Here is a 19706-nt window from a genome sequence, read left to right on the forward strand (position 1 = left end):
CGTTCAGATTGGTGGGCTCTGCCCCCAAAGTCCGGAAAACCAGAGCAAGTCACTGAAATAGGAGGTGGTGGCTGCAGGATATTGGAAGGCCGTGAAGCCTGAAGCAATAGGTTCCCTGTAGGGTTTCTCCTTCACTCTGCCTATTTGTGGAGGGATTGCAGGATCAGGGCCAGGACCTCTCACAGCGCTGATTCCTTCTAAGATGTGCCCGTTATGTAGCAGTCTGCCAAGCCATTGCCAAGAGCTCCCAGGAGGTAATCCCCTCTTCCCCCAGCCTGCCCTCGCTGCGGCAGTGGGGATGGGGGCAAATCATCACCAGGGAAACAAGAGTCTGCCCAGAAGGGGCCTCTTTGATTAATAAAGTTAGAATTTTATTTCCTTACGTTGTTGACATCACAAGTTTTTTGGAAACTTATTACAGTGGAAAAAATTCCATGGATCAGAGTCCCACTCACAATGAGATGGTGGGGGAGGAGAAGGACCCCTGTTAATATTTTCAAGATGATGGAGTGGGACTTGCTAAGGACAGGGATCTTCCCCCTAGCAGCAGCCAGCTCTTTATGCCAAGTGAGAGAGGACTGGGCCAGGTCACCCCTGGGCTGCAGGGAATGAAAAGTGGAACCCAGCCCATGGCCCAGCCTGCAATCCCCAACTACAAAGCCACTCTTGGAACCAGGATAGAAAAATGCTGTAAATCACCAGCCAGCTGCCTGTTGACTCTCAGTATTGGGGCACAGAGTGAGACCCCTCTTGGACAATGCTGCCCACTGTCTAGCATTCAGAGACACCCCAGCAGCAGGGATCAAGCCTCTCCTAGTTTAAATCAGTGCCTCAAGGACTCCTGTGAACTTTGATCCATGTTGGTCTTGCTCAGTCTCCCCTTGGCCTGCTCTCTGCCTTCTGCCATGCTGTCCTCTTGAATTGCAAGTGACCTTTCCTATGGGCCTCCTCCTTCCCATGCAGACCCAGCTGTTCTGCAGGGCCTCTCTGCACTAGTGACCAGATGTATTTCATGTGTGTTGATGGCTCTGTACCTCTTGGTACCTTGGAGAAGGACATGCAAGGCTCTGAGATCCAAACTTGTCCACAGCTTGGGGATGTCTGCACGCACAGCTTTGGCTCAGGTGCCTCTCTAAGGATAAGCTCTTCAGGGCATGGACCTTCTCTTCTTCAGCTGTGTAGTTCTGACCACCATAAAGCGCTCTCTATGCAGCAGAAAAGGCCTGATCCTGAGAGGTGCCAAGCACCTTCAGCTCCCATTAGCTTCAGAGTGGGTTGTAGGCACTCAGCACCTCTCAGGCCTTGTCAGACAAGGATTTGGAAGGTGTTAACAGCCTGGTGTGGTCAAGGCAATGTGCTTTTAATGTGTTACACTGGTGCCTTGACCCAGGCTTTAACATGAGCCATGCAACGTGTGTTAAAGGCACCCTGCCTTGTCTGCACCAGGCCGTGAACACAAGTTAGCCAATGCCTCCTAAATCCTGGTCTAGACAAGGCTGCAACATCGAGCCCTGAGTGCTTCCCCAGCACCCTGGCCAGCTCCCCTGACCTTCCTCTTACTTCCACTGTGGGATCAGACCAGTGTGAGGCAAACAACCCAGCAGCTCAGGGTCTCAGCACGTCCTCACTCCACCCTCTCTCTCCCTCCTGCCCATGCACACGGCGAATACCTCCCCAGACTATACTCCACTGACAAAAAACTGAACCCCCGCCGCCCTCTGGGAATCTCCTAGCCAGCGTTTCATACCAGTGACGTCAGCGGGAAGGTGGAGGGCACTCGTGGGACCCCAATTTGGAACATGTAATCTCCTCCCAAGAGCGATGCTGGCCCAGTCAAAGCCCCAAAACACCACCATAGGACCAATCAAAACAAATGAACATGACTCAATTGAAAGATTATTTTTTCCCCACCCACCCAGTGATGAATTGACTGCAAGTGGGCGACAGGCTGAGAATTTATCCGTAGGAATAATTTGGCCATTTGTTCTGAGCCGCTGAATAAACCTGGGGAAATTGTGAGCTGCTGATGGACAAGTTGCAAATGGAAAGGAAAGAGAAACTCATCGAATCAGTCTTTCCCTATGGAACAACTCAGCAGCCTGTGGGGAACCTGTGCTGCTGAGTGTGGGGTGTGGGCTTGGCTCAGACAACCCCACAACCTCAGGGGACTCTCTAAAGGGCTGAAGGTGAACCAGTGGGGTAGAGATGAGATGACCTTAGCACCTTCTCTCCGGTGCTGTCCCCTCTGCATCCTCTCACTCTCTGGAGATTGGGTGGGGAGGAGAAATACAAAAGAGAGTTTACTTCAAGGTGGTGGACAGACATCCCTAACCCTCAGCTCCGTTGTGGTTAAACGTCAGCCTGTGTCCATCTCTCCTTGAGTCTCACAGCCTGGGCTGCTCCCTAGTGAGCCAGCTGCAGCAAATATGTCCACTCTTTAACCCTCTGGGTGCCAAGGGGCTGCTCCCTCTGTTCACAATGAAAAGATTTGCAGAAAGATGCATTTCAGTTAAAACCCCTCCGGATGACAGAAATCCATTAGATAGGGATAAACCCAACACGTCTTTCCAGCTGTTTGGCATCATCCCAGCCAGCAACAGAGCGAGACACCCTGCCCAAGCGGTTCTGTGTCCAGCGTGTGGGCTGCAGAGCAGAGACTTGCCAGGCCCTGCTGCAAGGAGACTGACCCACGGGGATGCGGACAGAGGAGCTGGCCCCTTACCCCAGGGCAGTGGTATTTGTACTGCTGCGGCAGCCAGGAGTGGAGGCACCAGGCTCGGGCTGTCAGCTGCTGCTGTCAGGAGACCTGGGGAAATAAAGCACACAGGGAGCCTGTGAATCCCTCCCTCCTTCTCTGCCTCCTCCAACAGTGCTTTGGGGCAGGTCAGGGCCCTGGACAGGGGTTTGTGCACCCAGAGACCCATCTACTGCCTCCTGCCAGGGGCATCTCCATTCTTCAATTAGCCCCTGCGCCTCACTGGAGCATCACCTCCATGCTGTTAGCTTGACCCAGATAGGGACACTGTGGAAAGGCCTTTTGCAACCTTGGGATGGCAGGGAGAGCCCGGTGCACAATAGCTTTGCCCCGTCCGAGAAGGAAGGGACCCCAAACGTGGATATCAGCAGAGCGCGGGAGGGCAGGGGTGCCAGCCTACAAGGACGGGGGTGCAGGCTGCAGGGTCCAAATGGGGGATTCAGAGGGGGAAACTGAGCAGAGAGCCCTGGACAATGTGTGTGTGGAGTTCAAATGCCTGTGTCTAGCCACAGGGCAGGTGCCAAGAGGCAAGCTCGCCCTGCCTCTCTGCCAAGGCGTCTCTGCCCCAGCCTGGTGGGATGAGAGGGGAGGTTGGCTTCCCTGCCCCAGTCAGTCCCTGGCCTCACTGTGGGCAGCTCCTGGGTCACGCACTTAGCACTGGCTATATATAGAGTGGAGCCAGGCACCTCTGGAGAGCAAAGTCCTACATCTTTGGAACAAGTGGCCAAGTGGCAAGGCAAGCATCCCTCAGGCTGCTCTAAACTGTGGCATGGCAACCTCACCTCCAGAGAGGGGAGTTAGTTCAGTCTCCATCCAGTCAATCCCCGGCGCCGCTGCCAAGACCTGTCATTTGGTCCCAGTTATGACAGTGTGTGTCCACTAGGAACTAGAGTGAGACCCATCAGCTTATTGCACATAATCTTCTGACGGCAATGGCTTTTGGTCACTCACTCTCTGCACTGGAAATGAATACCAGCCCCCTGAGCCATCATCTTAGCTCCCCGTTTCTTAAACAGTTGTAGACGACATCATGCTCATGGAAGCAAAGGTCTAACGAGGAGTCTGGCTGCACTATACAATCAGCTCTGTGCAGAGTTGCCCAGACAGACCAGCCAATGTAGCTCTCTCCTGCCCTACAATCTCACCTGCTATCTAGGTCGGGGCTGCCAGCTGACCCTCTCTGCATGGTGGTATTGCACACAAATGTCTCCCGCAGATTAAGCCGGGCGCAGCAGATCAGTTTCACATGGGAACGAAGTGGCGATTTATCTCAGGTCCCCAAGAGCTGGCTGGTGCTTTACCCTGGTTGTCCTCTGAGAAACTTGTCTTTCAAGGCCCTGATCTCCTTGCTGAACTGAGACCCAGCCAACTCATCACACAGTCCACAGGCTTGTGCCACAGTAGGGGCTCCTGCTCCTCCACAGGAATGAACTCTGAATCTCAAGGGGGTCAATAAGGAAGGCCTTTCTGACAGCCCCAGGACAAGAGGCATAGAGTTGGGGGAGAGAGGTGGGTTGTGCCTCCTGGATAGAGGTTGCAGGTGTGTTTGTTTACTGTGATCCATTTGCTCTGGTGGGGAGGTTTCTCGCTCCAGACGGCATGTACAGTTCTACGTTTCTCCCAACTCCCGGGGAGAAATGTGTGGATTCCACACCGTTGCCCAGTGCATCTGAATATTGAATTATGCAAAACAGGGCTGTGCAAATGGGACAGGAGGGCAGTTCTGAGAGGCTGTCTGATTAAATATGAATCCGCCACTCCTTTCCCCTGGCTCCCACTCCCAGCATCCCAGGGCGGATTTATCTTTCCTTCACTGCCTGGAAATGGCACGCAGTTGGCTGTTGTTCTCTGGAATGGTCGGGATCCTTCTACGCTACACGCCAGCCTTTTGCACCAGAGAGAGACATGCAGGGAAATTCAGGCTGAGTCAGAGGGATGGAAGGATGAGATCCCAGCCCAGCAGAGCCCCAATATTCTAGACGAGGTCTGGGCTCCCCAGAAGTGAGCACACTGCCCATGGACAAGAGTCCTGACATTACAGACAGGGCTCCATCCATACCCTCTCCACCCCAGACTTCTCCACAGGTCCCCAGTCTCTCAGAACCAGCTTCAATCCTAAAACCAAACCCAGTTACAATTGGAGAAAAGACCCTGATCCAAACCCAGAACTCCTTCTTATACAGAGACTCAGTCCCAACCATGCAGATAATGCCCTGACAATACAAAGGGTCCCATCCTTTTTAGACAGGACTCCATGGTCATAGGGGCATAGTCCTGGAAGGGATCTCCTGGGTCAAGTCCCCTGCTATCACCAGGGCTGGCGCTGACAGCCCAGCTCTGCAAGGCAAAGCCTGGGCAGGACACACGGACTCAGACAGGACATCAGCTCTGGATACAGCGTCCTGAGGCTGCGGATCAGGACCTGACCACGTTAATTAGATTTGTGATTTTGCACATAATTTGACGGTGGAACTCACTACCACATGATGTCACTGAGGCTAAGAATTTAGCAGGATTAACAAAGGGATTGGACAGTTACATGGATACCATGAATATCCAGATTTAGCATACAGTAGTTATTGCTAACAAACCTTTTGGAAGGGCTAACCTCATGCTTCATGGCTTCAACTGATCTCTCTAAGGGAATCAGGAGGAAACATAGTGCAGATTTTCCCCTTAGCCTTCCACTGCAGGGTTCTTGCACCTTCTTTTGAAGCAGCAAGTGCTGGTCACTGTTGGCAACAGGATACTGGGCTAGATGGGGCCCCTAGTCTGACCCAGTGTGGCTGTGCCTATGTAACTAAACAGGAAACTAAACTGTACTTCAGAGCCCTGAGATCAGCCCTTCGCATGGGCACCTCATTCTAAACCAGCCAGAGAGCCACATTTCTGCAAAGGCTCCGTCCAGCCCTAATTCCATCCTGTGCAGCAGAGGGTCCCTCCCACCGAGCCTTGAGACAAACCTGATAATGTGGAGATGGCTAGCGGCCAGGACAGCCGTGTTCACACGGCTGCCTGCTTCTGAGACAAACAGCTGTGGCCTGGTGAGGCCCGTCTCCCCTGTGCTGCGGGGAGCGTAATTTGCTCTTCTTCAAATCTTAATGTCTCTGACATTAATAAAATATCCCACTGCACTTCTGAGGCTCCCGCCAGCAGCATCCAGCTCCCCGTTCATTGTTATTCACTTGCTGAGCTGACTGCAGAGCAGACTCTTGGGCCTTGTGCACGCAGCTGCTTCTGGATTCGAGGGCTCCTTTGGAGGATGCTGCCAGAGGAGCGTGTCACTTTGAGAGCAAGATGCACAGACCCTCCTCCACCTGCGTCCCCTCAGCCTTCCCCACAGCAGAGACCAGGGCTCCAGTCTCCCTCCGGCTGTCTGTGAAGGGAAAGGCTGAGCAGCCTGACTGAGATGGGCCCCAGCTCAAACCATGGATCTAGACATCCCCAGATTTTCAGGAGATGCCTGGAGTCTGAACCTGGTTCCAGATCTGAATCTAACAGCTGGCCCCCATATCTATAACGACCAAAACAGAATCACCAATCTCAACACCCCCAATGCATGGGGTCAGAAAGGATCCAAATCTGGATCCAGGTTTTACAGCTCGGGCTTGTCCACTCCCCATCAGCCTATAAAATATCTCCCAAGTTCCTGTGGCCGTTAGGAAAAGCATGTACCTGTTGGAAGCTGGCTCCCTTCCCCTCCTCTGCGGCACGGCTGCTGTACCATGCCCTACAGCACCCCCTGCTGGGAATGGCAGGGACTGGAATAGTTGGGAGCTCCCTCACAGTCTTGCCTCCTTCTTTACAGTTCCTGTGCTGGGAGAGGCTGGCAGGCAGTCCCAATAGAGAAGAGGGCCTCTCCTTAAGGAAGACAGAAGGTGCCAGAGCCTGCTGCCTGTATTCCCTGCACTGGAAACAAAGCCATGATGCATGTGTACTCAGACAAGGCAGAACCGAACTGGGTCCACTCTATGATGATGGAGGGCCAGGGCTTGTACCAAAGGGACACCTCCTGTTTATCCCGTCCCTGGGGAAGAGACAGAGCTGAGTGGAGTCTGTGAGTGGGGATTGGCAGGTGGGGACTAGACCTTTCCCTCTCCCTGGGGGATGGAGCTGGGTCCAAGAGCAGGGCCTGCAGGATCTACTATTCTCTCCCTGGGTTAGCAAAGCTGATTCCCTTAGGTGCCAGCAGCGCCTCCCTGTGCTCTCAAGGCAAGCGGAAGGAAAGTACCTCGTGCTGGGATTTCATTGCAATTTCCATCAAAGCCCACTTTAGCCAGAGGTCTGTGTTTCTTGGGGCCGTTTCTCCCATCGGGGTCTGTGCACATTGTGTGGGGCAACCACAGTGCTCTGCCTGCCTGTCTGGAATAAGAGACAGCAAGCTCCCTTTCCCGCCATGCAAATATTCCCCCTTCCCCCCCTATACCTAAAGACTTGACCTTCCCCATACACACGTGCCTACAAGGAGAGGGATGGTCTTGTGGTTAATATCCAGGCGTAGGAGGCTGGAGATCTTAGCTCTCACTCTGACTCTGCCACTGAATCCATGTGTGCAGGTCACATCTCCGCTCTGTGCCTCAGTTTCTCCATCACTCTAAGATGGGATAACAACTAGGCAGACCTGTCCCACCCCTCACAGGCTCATTTGCGAGGTGCCTAGGCCCAGATCCTTAGGCTCCTAAATAGCTTTTACACCCATTAAAATCACTGGGAGTTAGGTTCCTAAATACTTTTGAGGATCCAGGCCCTAGATAATATGGTTCTTTTTAAGCCAATCTCATGATCTTCGGGCACTTGCCTCATGATCTTTGAATGCTTGGGGTTGACTGTGCAGGGAGAGGCCTGGAAATGCCCATCCCCACTAAATCTATGATCAGGCAATGGGAGTGAAACCAGTTTCTCCAGCAAAGGAGCATCCAGCCCTATGGAGACATGTTTATAGCCTTTCCCTATTGCCTGTCCTGGTTGGTTCCTGGAATAGCTCTCTGGGCAGAGCAGCTCAGGTTTTACTGGCAGTGCCCCCAAATGCATGAGCTGATGGGTCCTCACTCACCCATGGAGACAGACACACACCCTAGTGATTCACCTTCATTCCCAGTTAACACCAATCCCCCTCTCTCCAGATACCTTCAGACCAGGACACCCTCCACCCCCACCCCCGGCTGCTTCCTTCTCCCATCTCAGTCGGGTCGGTTGCAAGGAGGCAGGAGTTACTTACTGTGACGGTTTTTATTCGTCCCAGTCGTCTAGTGCAGCTCCAGCCTGAACGATTTATTAACAAAGTGCACTGCTCCCCTTCGTCACAGGGCTCCATCCCGCACCACTGCTTACTGGCAATGAGCTGAGCTGCCAGAGAGAGCAGGGGAGGGAACGGAGCATGGGGAGGGGAGGGAGAAATTATAAGGGTTATGAAAGAGGGTAGGGTACAAAGGGGAAAAAGATGAGTGTATATAGGGATGGATAGAAAGGGGTGTGTGTGTGTGTATAATATATAGGAGAGACAGATGTGTATGGGGATGGATGGAGAGACAGATGTGTATATAGAGATGAATGGATAGATGGGTATATATAGAAATGGAGAGACATATGTATGGGAATGGATAAATAGATTGGTGTATATATAGCATTGGATGGATACATAAATGAGTGTATATAGGGATGGATGGATAGAAAGGTGTATATAGGAATGGAGAGACAGATGTATATGGGATGGATGGACAGACATGTATATACAGAGATGGATGGATAGATGGGTGTATATTGGGATGGATGGATAGAAAGGTGTATATATAGGGATGGAGAGACAGATGTATATAGGGATGGATGGATAGATGTGTATATAGAGAGACAGATATGTAGGGGGATGGATAGATAGATGGGTGTGTATAGGGAAAGAAAGATGGGTGTATATAAGGATGGATAGATAGGTATATATGAGGAGCAAGACGGCACAAGATTAAACAAGAACAGGAACAATTAAGGAAAGTAAAATCAAAGAGTGGAAAGAAGGGTTGAGTTATCCAAAACAAGGAGAGCAGGAGATAAAATAAGAGCAAAATAAAATGTGTCAAAGGGGCAGAGGAGAAAGGGAGAGAGAATTGAGGCCATTGGGGACAGCTGATGCAGAAAGTTACAATCTGTATCATTGTAGCACCTTTGAGCAGCCTCTTGTGTTCCCCACGCATAGGGATACCTGCCACCTGTGAGGGACACATTCCCTAAGCAAAGCAACCTGAGATGACATGTCCCTCCCTCCCCAGGGCTCCACATGGCCCCTGACAGCTGTGGGCATAGCAACACTCCTGCTCGGATCAGTGGGGCTTTCTTTGCAGCACTCTTTTCAGCGGGGCCTCAGCACGGCTCATGCTTCCCTGCAATTGTGCAGTGCCCAGGAATGGAGAGGAGTTCACTTGTGAAGCTGGACTTCCCAAAATGTTCAGAGCCAGATTTTCAGGGGCTCGGCACCCACAAACAGGCCAGATTTTCCAAAGACCTTTGCACTCCCCCACCACCATGCTTAGGGGTCTGCAACCAACAGGTATAAACCCTGATACAGCCGGATGTTGCTGGACCATGAGTGTTCTCAATGAGCAGGCGCGCGTGTGTGTGTCACTATGGACCCCACCCAGGACTGTTTGACTGTGTGTCATGTCACCTGTATGGTTAGCAGCTCCCAGTGATGATAGGGGCCTGTGTTTCTGGGCCAGGCAGGGGTGCTGAGAGCCACTGAACTAAACGCTAAACCTGCATGTGATGGAAACCGCTTCAAGCCAGGGGGCGCAGCCTCACCCCTAGTTCCAGCCCCTCTGGGAGCAAGAGGATCTGAGTTCTGTGGCTGCTGTCATCATAAAGTCCCAAGCGACCATGGCATGCATAAGAATGAGAACCAAGAAGCCACAGGCAGCCTTATAGCCCTGGACCATAGCTCTCTGGAGCAGTCAGAGATCTCTTACCATCCACACAGGCAGGTTTTGCCTTCGTTGTGCCTGCGACTTGGCCTCTCCTGCAGGCACAGCGTGCTGTCTGCCAGGCGATCATCCTCCTGGGGTGGCTAAGGTCTCTGTTCAGTGCCGTAATCTCACACGTCCCCACCTCCAGCTCCTTCCCTGCAACGAGACACGGGGACATCCAGCAGCCACTGCACAGTCAGAGCACCAGGGCAGGGCACCTGCGCTCAGGGTGCAGCCCTTGCAAGAACAGGAGGTGGGAGTCAGGGCGGCTGGGTCCCATGCCCAGCTCTGTCACTGACTTGCTGTGTGTTCTGGGCCAACAGAGTCAAACGAAGCCACTAATTTTTCGATGCCTCTGTTTCTTGGGAGCCCAGCCAGAGCCAGCTAGGGCCTGGTTCTCAGAGGGGCTACCAGCCTGACGCTCCCATGGACTTTAGATGGTGGAATGAAACCTAAACCCTACAGAGGTCCAAATCCATCAGTCCCTATTGAGTTCAGTGGGAGCGGTTCCTCCATGGGACTTGTGCCTGAGTCAGGACAACTCTGGACATGGCCCAATCTAGAGAAAAGGCTTTTCACCTCCCCCCTGGCCAGGCACCGAGCACCTTCCCTCAGCTCCTTTCCTGTCCCATGGGGTCTGGGAGTGGCTTACAACATAAGCAGGGTGCCTCTCCCCTGATCAAGGGGAAGAGGGGGAGTCATTCAAACAGCTCTACTGTGATCCCAAGCACAGTTTGCAGCTGTGGCATCTCTCTGTTTCTGACAGTCCTGCTCCTTCAAATGAAAGAAACCTCACCTGTTTGCCATTTACCCTATTAGCTGGATAAAAACACTTGCTAATTCCCTGCATATTTTTCCAAATTGCACAGATGAAAAGAGATGAGATCACTGGAATTTATATGGAAGCATTTGGCAGGCCTTTTCCTATTTATTTGGCCTGTAATATATAAATTCAATCTGGATCTCCCAGAGTAAGCTATTTGTTATCCGAGTAAGTAGATGTGGGTGGGTGGGTAAGATGTTTCTATTAGAATGGCATTCATCATGACTTGCCTTGGACTATGTTGTTTTATGCCTTTGTTTTGATTAATTAGGGCCCAGTCCTTTATTCCTCATGGCAGTCGTAGCACTGAAGTCAGTGGGGGAAGGATTCCAGGAGCAGGCCCTTCATTCGGGCATGTCTACACAGCAAAAAACCCAACAACAACAACATCTCTGCAGCGAGGAGTCTCAGAGCACAGATCAAATGACTCAGGCTTCTGGGGCTGGCATTGCGGGGCTAAAAATAGCTGTGTAGACGTCTGGGCTTGGGCTGGAGTTGGGGCTGTGAAACCAGGTGAGCGGGGAGAGTATCGGCGCCAGGGCTCCAGCCCGACCATCTACATGGCTATTTTTAGCCCTGCAGCATGAGCCTGAGTCTGTTGGCCTGGACACTGAGGGTCGGTGGGTTTATTTCTTTGCTACTAGTAAATGGTTTGTTTGGGGGGGAGGGTGTTATGGGGTTTTCTGGTTGACTTTTTAAACTTTGGGAAGCTAGCTATCAAGAGGAGTGAGGAGGTGCCATGGTCAGGGCTGGGACACCTGGGACCTTGGACAAGTCACTTAGGCTCAGATCCTCAAAAGTATTTAGGCACCTAATTCCCACTGATTTCAATGGGAGTTAAGCTCTGATCCTTATGTGTCTTAGTTTCTCTGTGCCTCGGTTCCCCATCTGTACAATGGGGATAGTAGCACTGCCCTACCTCCCGGGGCGTGAGGATAAACATATTAAAAATGGTGAAGCGCTTTGAGATCTATTGTTGAAAAGAGCTACAGAAGAGCAAGGTATGATCATTCAAAGAGTGTTAGGCAATCGGATGTTATGGTGATGCTGGCCATGTAAGTACCTATGATAGCTAGAGATAGGTCTCAATTGGGATTATTTAGTCTGCAGAAGAGAAGAGTGAAGGGGGATTTGATAGCTGCTTTCAACTACCTGAAAGCGGGGTGCCAAAGAGGATGGATCTAGTCTGTTCTCAGTGGTAGCAGATGACAGAACAAGGAGCAATGGTCTCAAGTTGCAGTGGGGGAGGTTTAGGTTGGATATTAGGAAAAACTTTTTCACTAGGAGGGTGGTGAAGCTCTGGAATGGGTTACCTAGGGAGGTGGTCGAATCTCCTGCCTTAGAGGTTTTTAAGGTCAGGCTTGACAAAGCCCTGGCTGGGATGATTTAGTTGGGGATTGGTCCTGCTTTGAGCAGGAGGTGGGACTAGATGGCCTCCTGAGATTCCTTCCAACTCTGATATTCTATGATTCAGTTCCTGAGTGTGTGGAAAACAAGAGCTAAACTCTGATCCAAATGGGCTGTCCATGGAATGGACCGAACCAGTGAACTCTGTCAAATCTTAATACCTCCAAGCGCTGGCGCTGAGTTCTGGCCCCAAAAGCAGGTCTGTGTTTGATGGGTCGGGGTCATCAGGAAATATAAAAAACCCACTGAAAATATTTTCTAAGTATGTTTACACTTCAATAATAACCTTCAGCTCCCACTCAAGTGAACGGGAGTTGGGCATTTGCCACATAACAGAATCAGGCCCTTAATTCATAGCAAACGGAGGGCAAAACATTACAAAGCTTTCAGAACTTCTTTGATCCTTAAATCTATGGTCCTCATCTGGCCTCACATAACAATAGTGTCTGAACACCTCACAGCGTTTGAATGTATTTATCCTTAGTCTTTTCTTTCTTTTTTTTTTTTTTATTGATCTGAAAATATAGCCACTTCTTTCTTCAGCAACAGCTTCAGCCTGCAGTCATGCTGAGTAAGTGGGATGCAGTTGCTTTATTCTTCTTGTGTGGCCTGCTGGGTGGAGCATCTCTGTTGTCCTGACAAATACTGAGCTGGCTCCTGCTCCCACTAACAGGAGAATAAAACAGGAGGGACTCCACTGAAGACGAGCAAGGAAGGAGAGTTTTATTGCACTCGCTGTCTGGTCTCTTCCAGTCGCACCTAGCGCTCCTTCTGGTTGAAAGCCAGCAGAAAACCTACACTGCTATACCTTGTGCCAGGCTCTCTGCCGGGATTCCTGGACAGCCTGTCTCACCAGCACAGCCACATTTCCACAGAGCGAGTGCCCTGCCCCTCCGGGCAGACTCTGGAGTGATGTGATCAGGCCTGACTCTCTTAAATGCTCAGCTGCCCCTCTAACCAGCTGGCCAGAAACCGCTGTGGGTCCGTGCTCTGCTCCACCTGCCTCTCCCCTGAACTGCAGGCTGCTTGGTTTCAATGCTGGGCCCAGTTTGAAACATGCCGGGGTCAGGCACTGTGGAAAATTCACTCAGAGCTCAGGATGAGCCTTGAAGACATGAAGCGGCATCTCTTTGGGTCAGCCTCTGGCTCAAGGGAATAAGCCATCCAGCTCAGACTGTCTCTCTCTGTCCACTGCCCGGATGCTCAAGTGTTAGAGCGACTTCCATGGATGGATGGATAACTAGCTAGCATGGTTTTCAGACACAAATTGACTCCATCCACTCCCATCAGCTAAACCAGCTTAGAAACCAGGTTAGCTGGAAGCATTATTCAAGCCAAGTTTATGCCCAGTTCCTTACACTTGGTTCAGAGGCCAAAGTGGGCTCCCAGCTTGCAACCTGAGTCGCAGATCCCTTTAACAGAAAGACTGTCTCATGGACCCTCCGCTGTCATCTGTGCTTCTGAGGCCGAGATGGACGCCCAGCCTTCTACCCAGCCCTGGGAGCTATGGACATGCAGTTCCTGGTGCTGCGAAAGGCTTTCAGTACAGATGTGGGGTGAAATGGGACTCCTGGGGGAATTCAGTGGCAAAACGCCTGCTGAGTTCAATGGACCCAGGCTAGTAAACTTGGCATTTAAAGTGGAAGAGCAGGGGAGTTCGTCCCTGGAAGGGTCTGGGTAACTGAGACAATGTGGGTTTTAAATGCACATCAGAGGCAACACTGCCAAATGCCAATGGACAGCTCCAGTTTGTACTTGGTTATGAATCCAAAGCCTCTGTTCCTCGGGGCAATTATTTAACACGCTGCTCTCCCTCCCATTACATTGAAATTAATTGTGTGCCTGGCATTCGAAGTGTTCCTAGATTTAAAACAGCCAGTGCATGGAACTCTAGATCTCTCTTTGCTCCTGCTTCTAGCTCCTCTGCAATCAGCCCCTTGAAAACAGCACTGAAGAGACGGGGCGTTTTCTTCTCCTCTCCTCTCCTCGGGTGACGTGAATGAGACATCTTCAGGAGCATCAGTCTGTATTAGACAGAGAAAAGCACCACATGGAGAGAGACAGGAGCAGGAAAAATTCACTGGGCTGAGATGTGCACCCCACAGACCATTCCTAAGTGATGGGTCAATAACACTGACAGCCCCTTGTCATTACCGAATTTTAAAAAATGCACACACCAGTCACCAGGGAGAATCTGTTAGGAAGGGAGTCTGTGGATAAGTATTAGGGGCTTCAGCCATCATTCCTGGCCTCTGCTGGGTGCAGGCAGGGTCACTGCTGAAGAAGCAACCCTATGGTCTGCTACAAGCAGTCACAAGTGTTTTATAGGCAGCTCCAGCGTGAGCCATGTTTGGCATAGTGTTTGGTAGCTTTGAAGCCAGTGCTGTTTGCTGCCTACATCCAGGCATCCTCTGGGCCAAATACTGGTTCCAATGAAATCAGTGGGAGATTTGCCATTGATTCAGCAGGGATTATGGTTTGGTTTGGGATATGCCTTGGGAGTCTCTGGGATCTGCATCAGGGGGATTCCCCATTCCCCCTGCCCACACATACACTGCCAATTAGCTGTGGCTATTTGGATGATGGGCAATTTCAATAATGTCTGGAGGAGACTGTATGAGTCACACGTTGCAAAACGCTCCAACACAAGAATGATGGCAGCTTGGAAAGCATCTAATATGGATCCAAACTAAATCCTCTTCTACAGAAGTGGGCGCTGCCAGCTCTGCATTCATACACAACTGCACACCCCCAGGAAGGCAAGAGAACTGCTCTGAGTTGTTTTATTCCATCATAAGCAGAGTGAGAAGAAACTCTCGAGCAGAGCAAGGGCACTGAGAACCACGGCTCTGAAAACATTAAGGTCTCTCTGAAATTTCTCTGCTCATTTGCTTCAAGGGAGTGGTAATTTCAAAATTTGCTCAGAGCCATTCAAATTCTATGCTCTCCAGGTACCCAGCCAGGGAGAGAGGGGGTCTTTTTGGACCACTGTTTTTTAAATCAGAACTCCCCTTGAAATTACTGGAAACCACTTCCCCCTCCACCAGGACACAGGCATGCACCCCACTTCCCCCTCCACCAGGACACAGGCATGCACCCATCCACCCAGCCACACGCACACACATTTGAGCATTATACTTTGCACTTGCCTAGAGAACATTAACAGATTAATCTGCCCAACCCACATCTGATATAGTTAAGTGCAACTGTCCCCATTATACAGACTGGAGCAACTAAAACACATGTGTGTCAAATTGAGACCGGGCCAAATTCTCACTTACTCCACTGTGAATCAGGAGTGACTCCACTGAAGTTACTCTGGATTTACATCAGTGCCACTCAGAGCAGAAATTTGGCCCAGAAAGGTCACATGATTTGCTTAAACCCACCCAGCGAGTTAATGGCAGAGCTGAAGTTTGAATTTAAGATTTCACACCTCTCTGACTAGGCTTTCTCTTACCCATTTGCTAAGCAGGGCTTTCTTGTTTAATATCTTAAATCAGAAAGACACTGGGGTTCCTCTCCTCTGACATTTGCAATCTGCCCTGGCCCCTTACCTCTAACAAGGCTTTACAAATTGCCCAGGGGGGGGTTGTGGAGTCAGGAGCATTGCACCCTCTAGCTGTCCTATCTTATAGCTCTGCCAACCCAGCTGATGCTTTAGCAGTTCTAGCCTCTTCCATGCCTGAGGCCAGGCTTGAACTTGTCTCTTGCTTGGCTGAGTAATGCTGCATCATTTGAATTATTGCACAAATGTTTAGTTACAGTTGGTAATCGTGGCATTATGTATGGATCCACATGGCTCAGCAACGCTCCTCTCACATCCTCATTTGCAAGCGCAGCTTCTGGAGGCGAGGGAGATGCGGCCGACTCGCTGAAGCGCTCAGCGTAATGGTGCCGATTCAGGGGGTGAGCAAGCGTCTTGGCACGGTTTGTTCAGGTTGCTGCCAGCCCCGGCAGTCACGCGGCAAATTAGCAGCAAGAAAGCGGAGGAGAAGATTGAATGGCAATTCAGTTACGTAGCACGGGGCCTGTCCTTTGAGGTGCCAAGCAACCTCAATTCATGCTGGAGTCATAGAATATCAGGGTTGGAAGGGACCTCAGGAGATCATCTAGTCCAGCCCCCTGCTCAAAGCAGGGCCATTCCCCAACTAAATCATCCCAGCCAGGGTTTTGTCAAGCCAGGCCTTAAAAACCTCTAAGGATGGAGATTCCACCACCTCCCTAGGTCAAGGGGCACAGCACCCCTGCAGGATTGAGCCCCACAAAAGGGGAGTGTTCTCAGCCATTTTCACCCCAGTTTCCATACCGTTTTAGCAGCTTCTCTTCTAGTTTCCCACTGTCTTTCCTTGGGTCCTGTGTGAAACCCTCCTCCTCCGTGTTGTAAGCAATTGGGAGACAGACCAAACAGTGCTGGAAGTGAATTTCATTTCAGCTATAAAAAGGATCAGTACTGCATGAGATACTATCAAAAGACGAGAGAGAGAGAGATTCCAGCTCTCATCCAATATAGATGTCTGGCCATCTCCAAGACACCTCTGGAAACCAGCTGAGACAACACTGGAAAGTGGGACACTGAACTAGATGAAGTTCAGTCACTGAAAACATACAGTGTCCCTGAGTTTGAAGGAAAAGGGAAACTGACAGTGCTCTTCAGGGTTTGTTTGTTTTTTAACCTGGCAGTTTTCCTTTCTCTGTCCTACTTTCAAGTTGCAATCCACACTATATGGGATTCTGTACAATTAAAGAGAGTTCATTCCCAAGGCAGCTTATTTTAATTTATCCCGTGTAAATATAACAGCCCCAGTCACTGTGGCACTAATATTTTGCACTTTGTAGCACCTTTCACCTAAGCACCTTTACCCCTGTTAATAAACAATCCTCAGTAAACAATGATCTTCAGTTCACAGATGGGAAACCAAGGCAGAGAGAGACTAAGTGACTTGCCCATGGTCCCACAGGAAGTCTGTGGCAGAGCCCAGGGTTGAACCCAGACTTCCTAACTTCCAGTCCTGTGCTTCAGACCTTAGAGTCAACTTTTTCCCAGGGTATCTCCACATCTTCAGGGAGATATTGTCTTATTAGCACATCCCCACTCATGATGGCACAGACCACTTCCCTTCCCCCTGGATGACACCGCAACTGCCTTGCATGGAGAGAAATCATTAGGGAAGTACTGACTGTATCTCACGCTCTTTCTAATGAGTTTTAGCAGCTGGTAACAGGGAGGAGAGGCAGACCCATCTCTTGGGCCAGCTCTGACCTAGCCCCATTTGACCCAGTGCAACATGCAGGCCCAGCATGCTTAGGAGGGAAGAGCAGCCCCAGTTTCCTCGCTGAATGGCTCAGCTCACAAGACTTAGACCCTCAGACACCCAGTTCACAAAGAGGTGAATCCTCCCCCTACTGCAGGCCAGTGTCTCTCAAATTGAAAACCAGTCCATGGTTCTGGACAAGCACCTGGCAGCTAAAGACTGAGCCTAATGGGAGACTGAACCTCTTCTCCTCTGGGGAGCCCTTGCTGGAAAGTTTGCCCCCAACCCTTACAGAAGGAGATGCTAACTCTGCTATGCGAAATCCCAAAGAGGAGTGGGATCCGTGCAGGTTGCATGGCACCAGATGGCTCTGATGCAGGCTCTGGCGGGGGCATGTGGCAGAAGGCGACACAACCCCTTTAAAACTCCCCCTGTCTCAGCTGGCACAAGCCAGCAGCCTTGGCAGGCATATGATACAGCGGAGACGTTACCTTCCTTAGGTGGATGAGAATACAAGAGCCAGAAGAAGAGGAGGCAGCAAAGCGTGGCACCAATCCCTGCAGAGAGCTCTCTCCAGCCGGCCAGCATCCTGAGTGGGCTGGGAGGGGGGGGGGGAGGCAGGGCTGGGCCCCCCTCTCACGCTGCAGGAAGTCTTGGTCCCCTCTAAATCCAACTACCAGGGACGTCTCCACCTGGCACAGGGCAGCCCAGCATGGCTGGGGAGCAGCTGCATTCCCTTCAGAGGAGAAGCAGGAGCAGGAGCAAGAGCAGGTGCAGGTGCAGGGGCACTGGAACCATTTGTACAGTGGGGGTGCTGAGAGCTGTTGAACCAAACTGTAAACCCTGGATGTGATGGAAACCAGTCAAGCCGGGGGAGGAGGGGCAGCAGCCCCCCTAGTTCCAGCCCCTCTGAGCAGGAGGAGGGCTGCAGCCAGGGAGCCCCCAGCTCCAGCCAGGCAGGAGAACTGCAGCTCCAGGGGCACAGACTGGTTCCTTTAGTACCTGGGTCACCGCATGCCAGCCTTGCAGGCCGACCCCACGCGCGGGGGTGGGGGGGATCTGCCCCTCTCGAGGGTGGCTCCTTGTCACAGCTGCCTGCACCGTCCTGTGCTCCTGGGCCAGGCGGGGTCAGACTCCCCCCCTCCGCGGGTTGGATTTGTCTAAAGCCCAGTTTCTTCCAGCGGCTGAAATCCGAAAGTATCCAGAAGATGCAGCCGGTACACCCGGCTTCTCTTTGGGGGCCAGTGCTCCAGCGAAAATTCCTCTGCTGCCTGGCGGGGGCTAGAGGGAGCCCGGAGCCCTGGGCAGCTCCTTTGCATTCAGCCCGCAGAGCGGCTGCTAATATTTCCCCGCGGCTTGATGCAGTTTGCCAGGCGAAAGCCAGGCGGTAATTCTCTCCCCGGCACGGCACGCAGCAACTCTGCGCTTCCCTCCCGCAGCTGGGCAGGGAGCGAGGCGGGCGACAGGAGGATTCACGATACGGATGGGGAGGGGTAGCAGCCTCCCCCTTCCCCCCCGGCTGCACCTTTGCAAGCTGACTTGCTCCGCTGGGCGGGTGGCCCTTCCCGGTAGGGGGGGCGCCAAGCTCGCTGCCCGGAACTGGGCTCGCTAACCTGTGGCGGGTACCCAGGAGCAAATAGCCCCCGCCATCCCGGCTCAGCTCAGCAAGCGGCAGGGGAATCCCAGGAAGCGCAGCCGGGGTGGGGGGGGATCAGCCCCGATAGGTATGTCTCCCCCCCCCCCCCGGGGAAGCTGAGACTTGCCACAAAGCCCCCTCCCCCACTGCCCCCCTCTCTTGGGTGTCAGCTCGCTGCAGCCTGCGGATTGCAACCCCTCCCCCAGTGCTGCTACAGCCCCGCGCCCACGGCTAGGAGCGGCGCGTCTCTTCAGCCAGTGCGGGGGACCGCGGCGCTTCTGCCTCCTCCGAGCATCCCCGCGGGCGGCTCTGGCAGAGCCTCATCTCCCCCTCCGCCCCGGCCGTGCAAGGAGCCCCCCGCCCGCGGTCCGTGCAGCCGGGGCTGCCTCCCGCCCCCGCGGAGCCGCTGCCCGGGGGCGGGGTCCCGGCGCAGGGGAAAGTTTTCTCGGCGCGCGGCGGCGGCTCTCCGGGACCGAGTGTCCCCGCGGGAAGGGCCGAGCTGCAGCGCCTCCGCAGGCCGCCCGGCCTGAAGCTGCTGCAGCCTCGCCGGGTCCGGCTGGAGCGGGGAGGAGTCGCCCCCTGAGCCCGGGGGCAAGGCCGGCCCGCACGCAGCACTTCTCAGCTCCAGCCCGGTCAGAGGGGGAGGCCGCGGGTACAGCCTGGCGGGGGTGAGCGGCTTGGGGCTGGGGTGCCCAGCACTGGGGCCTGGGGGGGATGGCCAGGGGAGGCAGTGGGATGCCCAGGCGCTGGGGCGGGAGGGCTGGGATGGCAGGGGGAGGTAGTGGGATGCCAGCGCTGGAGGGGGGTTGGGATGCCCAGGGGGAGGCGTATGTGGCAATGCCACGCTGGGGTGGGTGGGATTTGCCCAGGGGGAGGTAAT

General features: G+C 52.7%; 1 protein-coding gene across 1 annotated transcript; it reads right to left on the minus strand.

Annotated features, from left to right (window-relative positions):
- Window positions 1–349: 349 nt before the first annotated feature.
- Window positions 350–17947, minus strand: LOC116839147 (chemokine-like protein TAFA-5). Its single transcript, XM_032804874.1, has 4 exons — window positions 17682–17947; window positions 9709–9861; window positions 7974–8101; window positions 350–2806 (listed from the first exon to the last, which is right to left on the minus strand). Exons 1-4 carry the CDS (start codon window positions 17776–17778, stop codon window positions 2798–2800), a joined length of 387 nt encoding a protein of 128 aa, XP_032660765.1. The 5' UTR covers window positions 17779–17947; the 3' UTR covers window positions 350–2797.
- Window positions 17948–19706: the final 1759 nt, after the last annotated feature.

Source organism: Chelonoidis abingdonii, chromosome 4, assembly GCF_003597395.2.
Source record: "Chelonoidis abingdonii isolate Lonesome George chromosome 4, CheloAbing_2.0, whole genome shotgun sequence".
In the NCBI taxonomy this organism is placed as follows: Eukaryota; Metazoa; Chordata; order Testudines; family Testudinidae; genus Chelonoidis; species Chelonoidis abingdonii.

Bases quoted from the DNA above. Each gene is read 5' to 3' on its own strand.
- LOC116839147 (XM_032804874.1), bottom strand. From the start codon at position 17,778: ATGCTGGCCGGCTGGAGAGAGCTCTCTGCAGGGATTGGTGCCACGCTT. The intron at 9,862-17,681 runs GTAACGTCTCCG...GTCTCGTTGCAG, and splicing joins TTCTCATCCACCTAAGGAAG to GGAAGGAGCTGGAGGTGGGG. The intron at 8,102-9,708 runs GTAAGAGATCTC...TCTCTCTGGCAG, and splicing joins AAAACCTGCCTGTGTGGATG to CTCAGCTCATTGCCAGTAAG.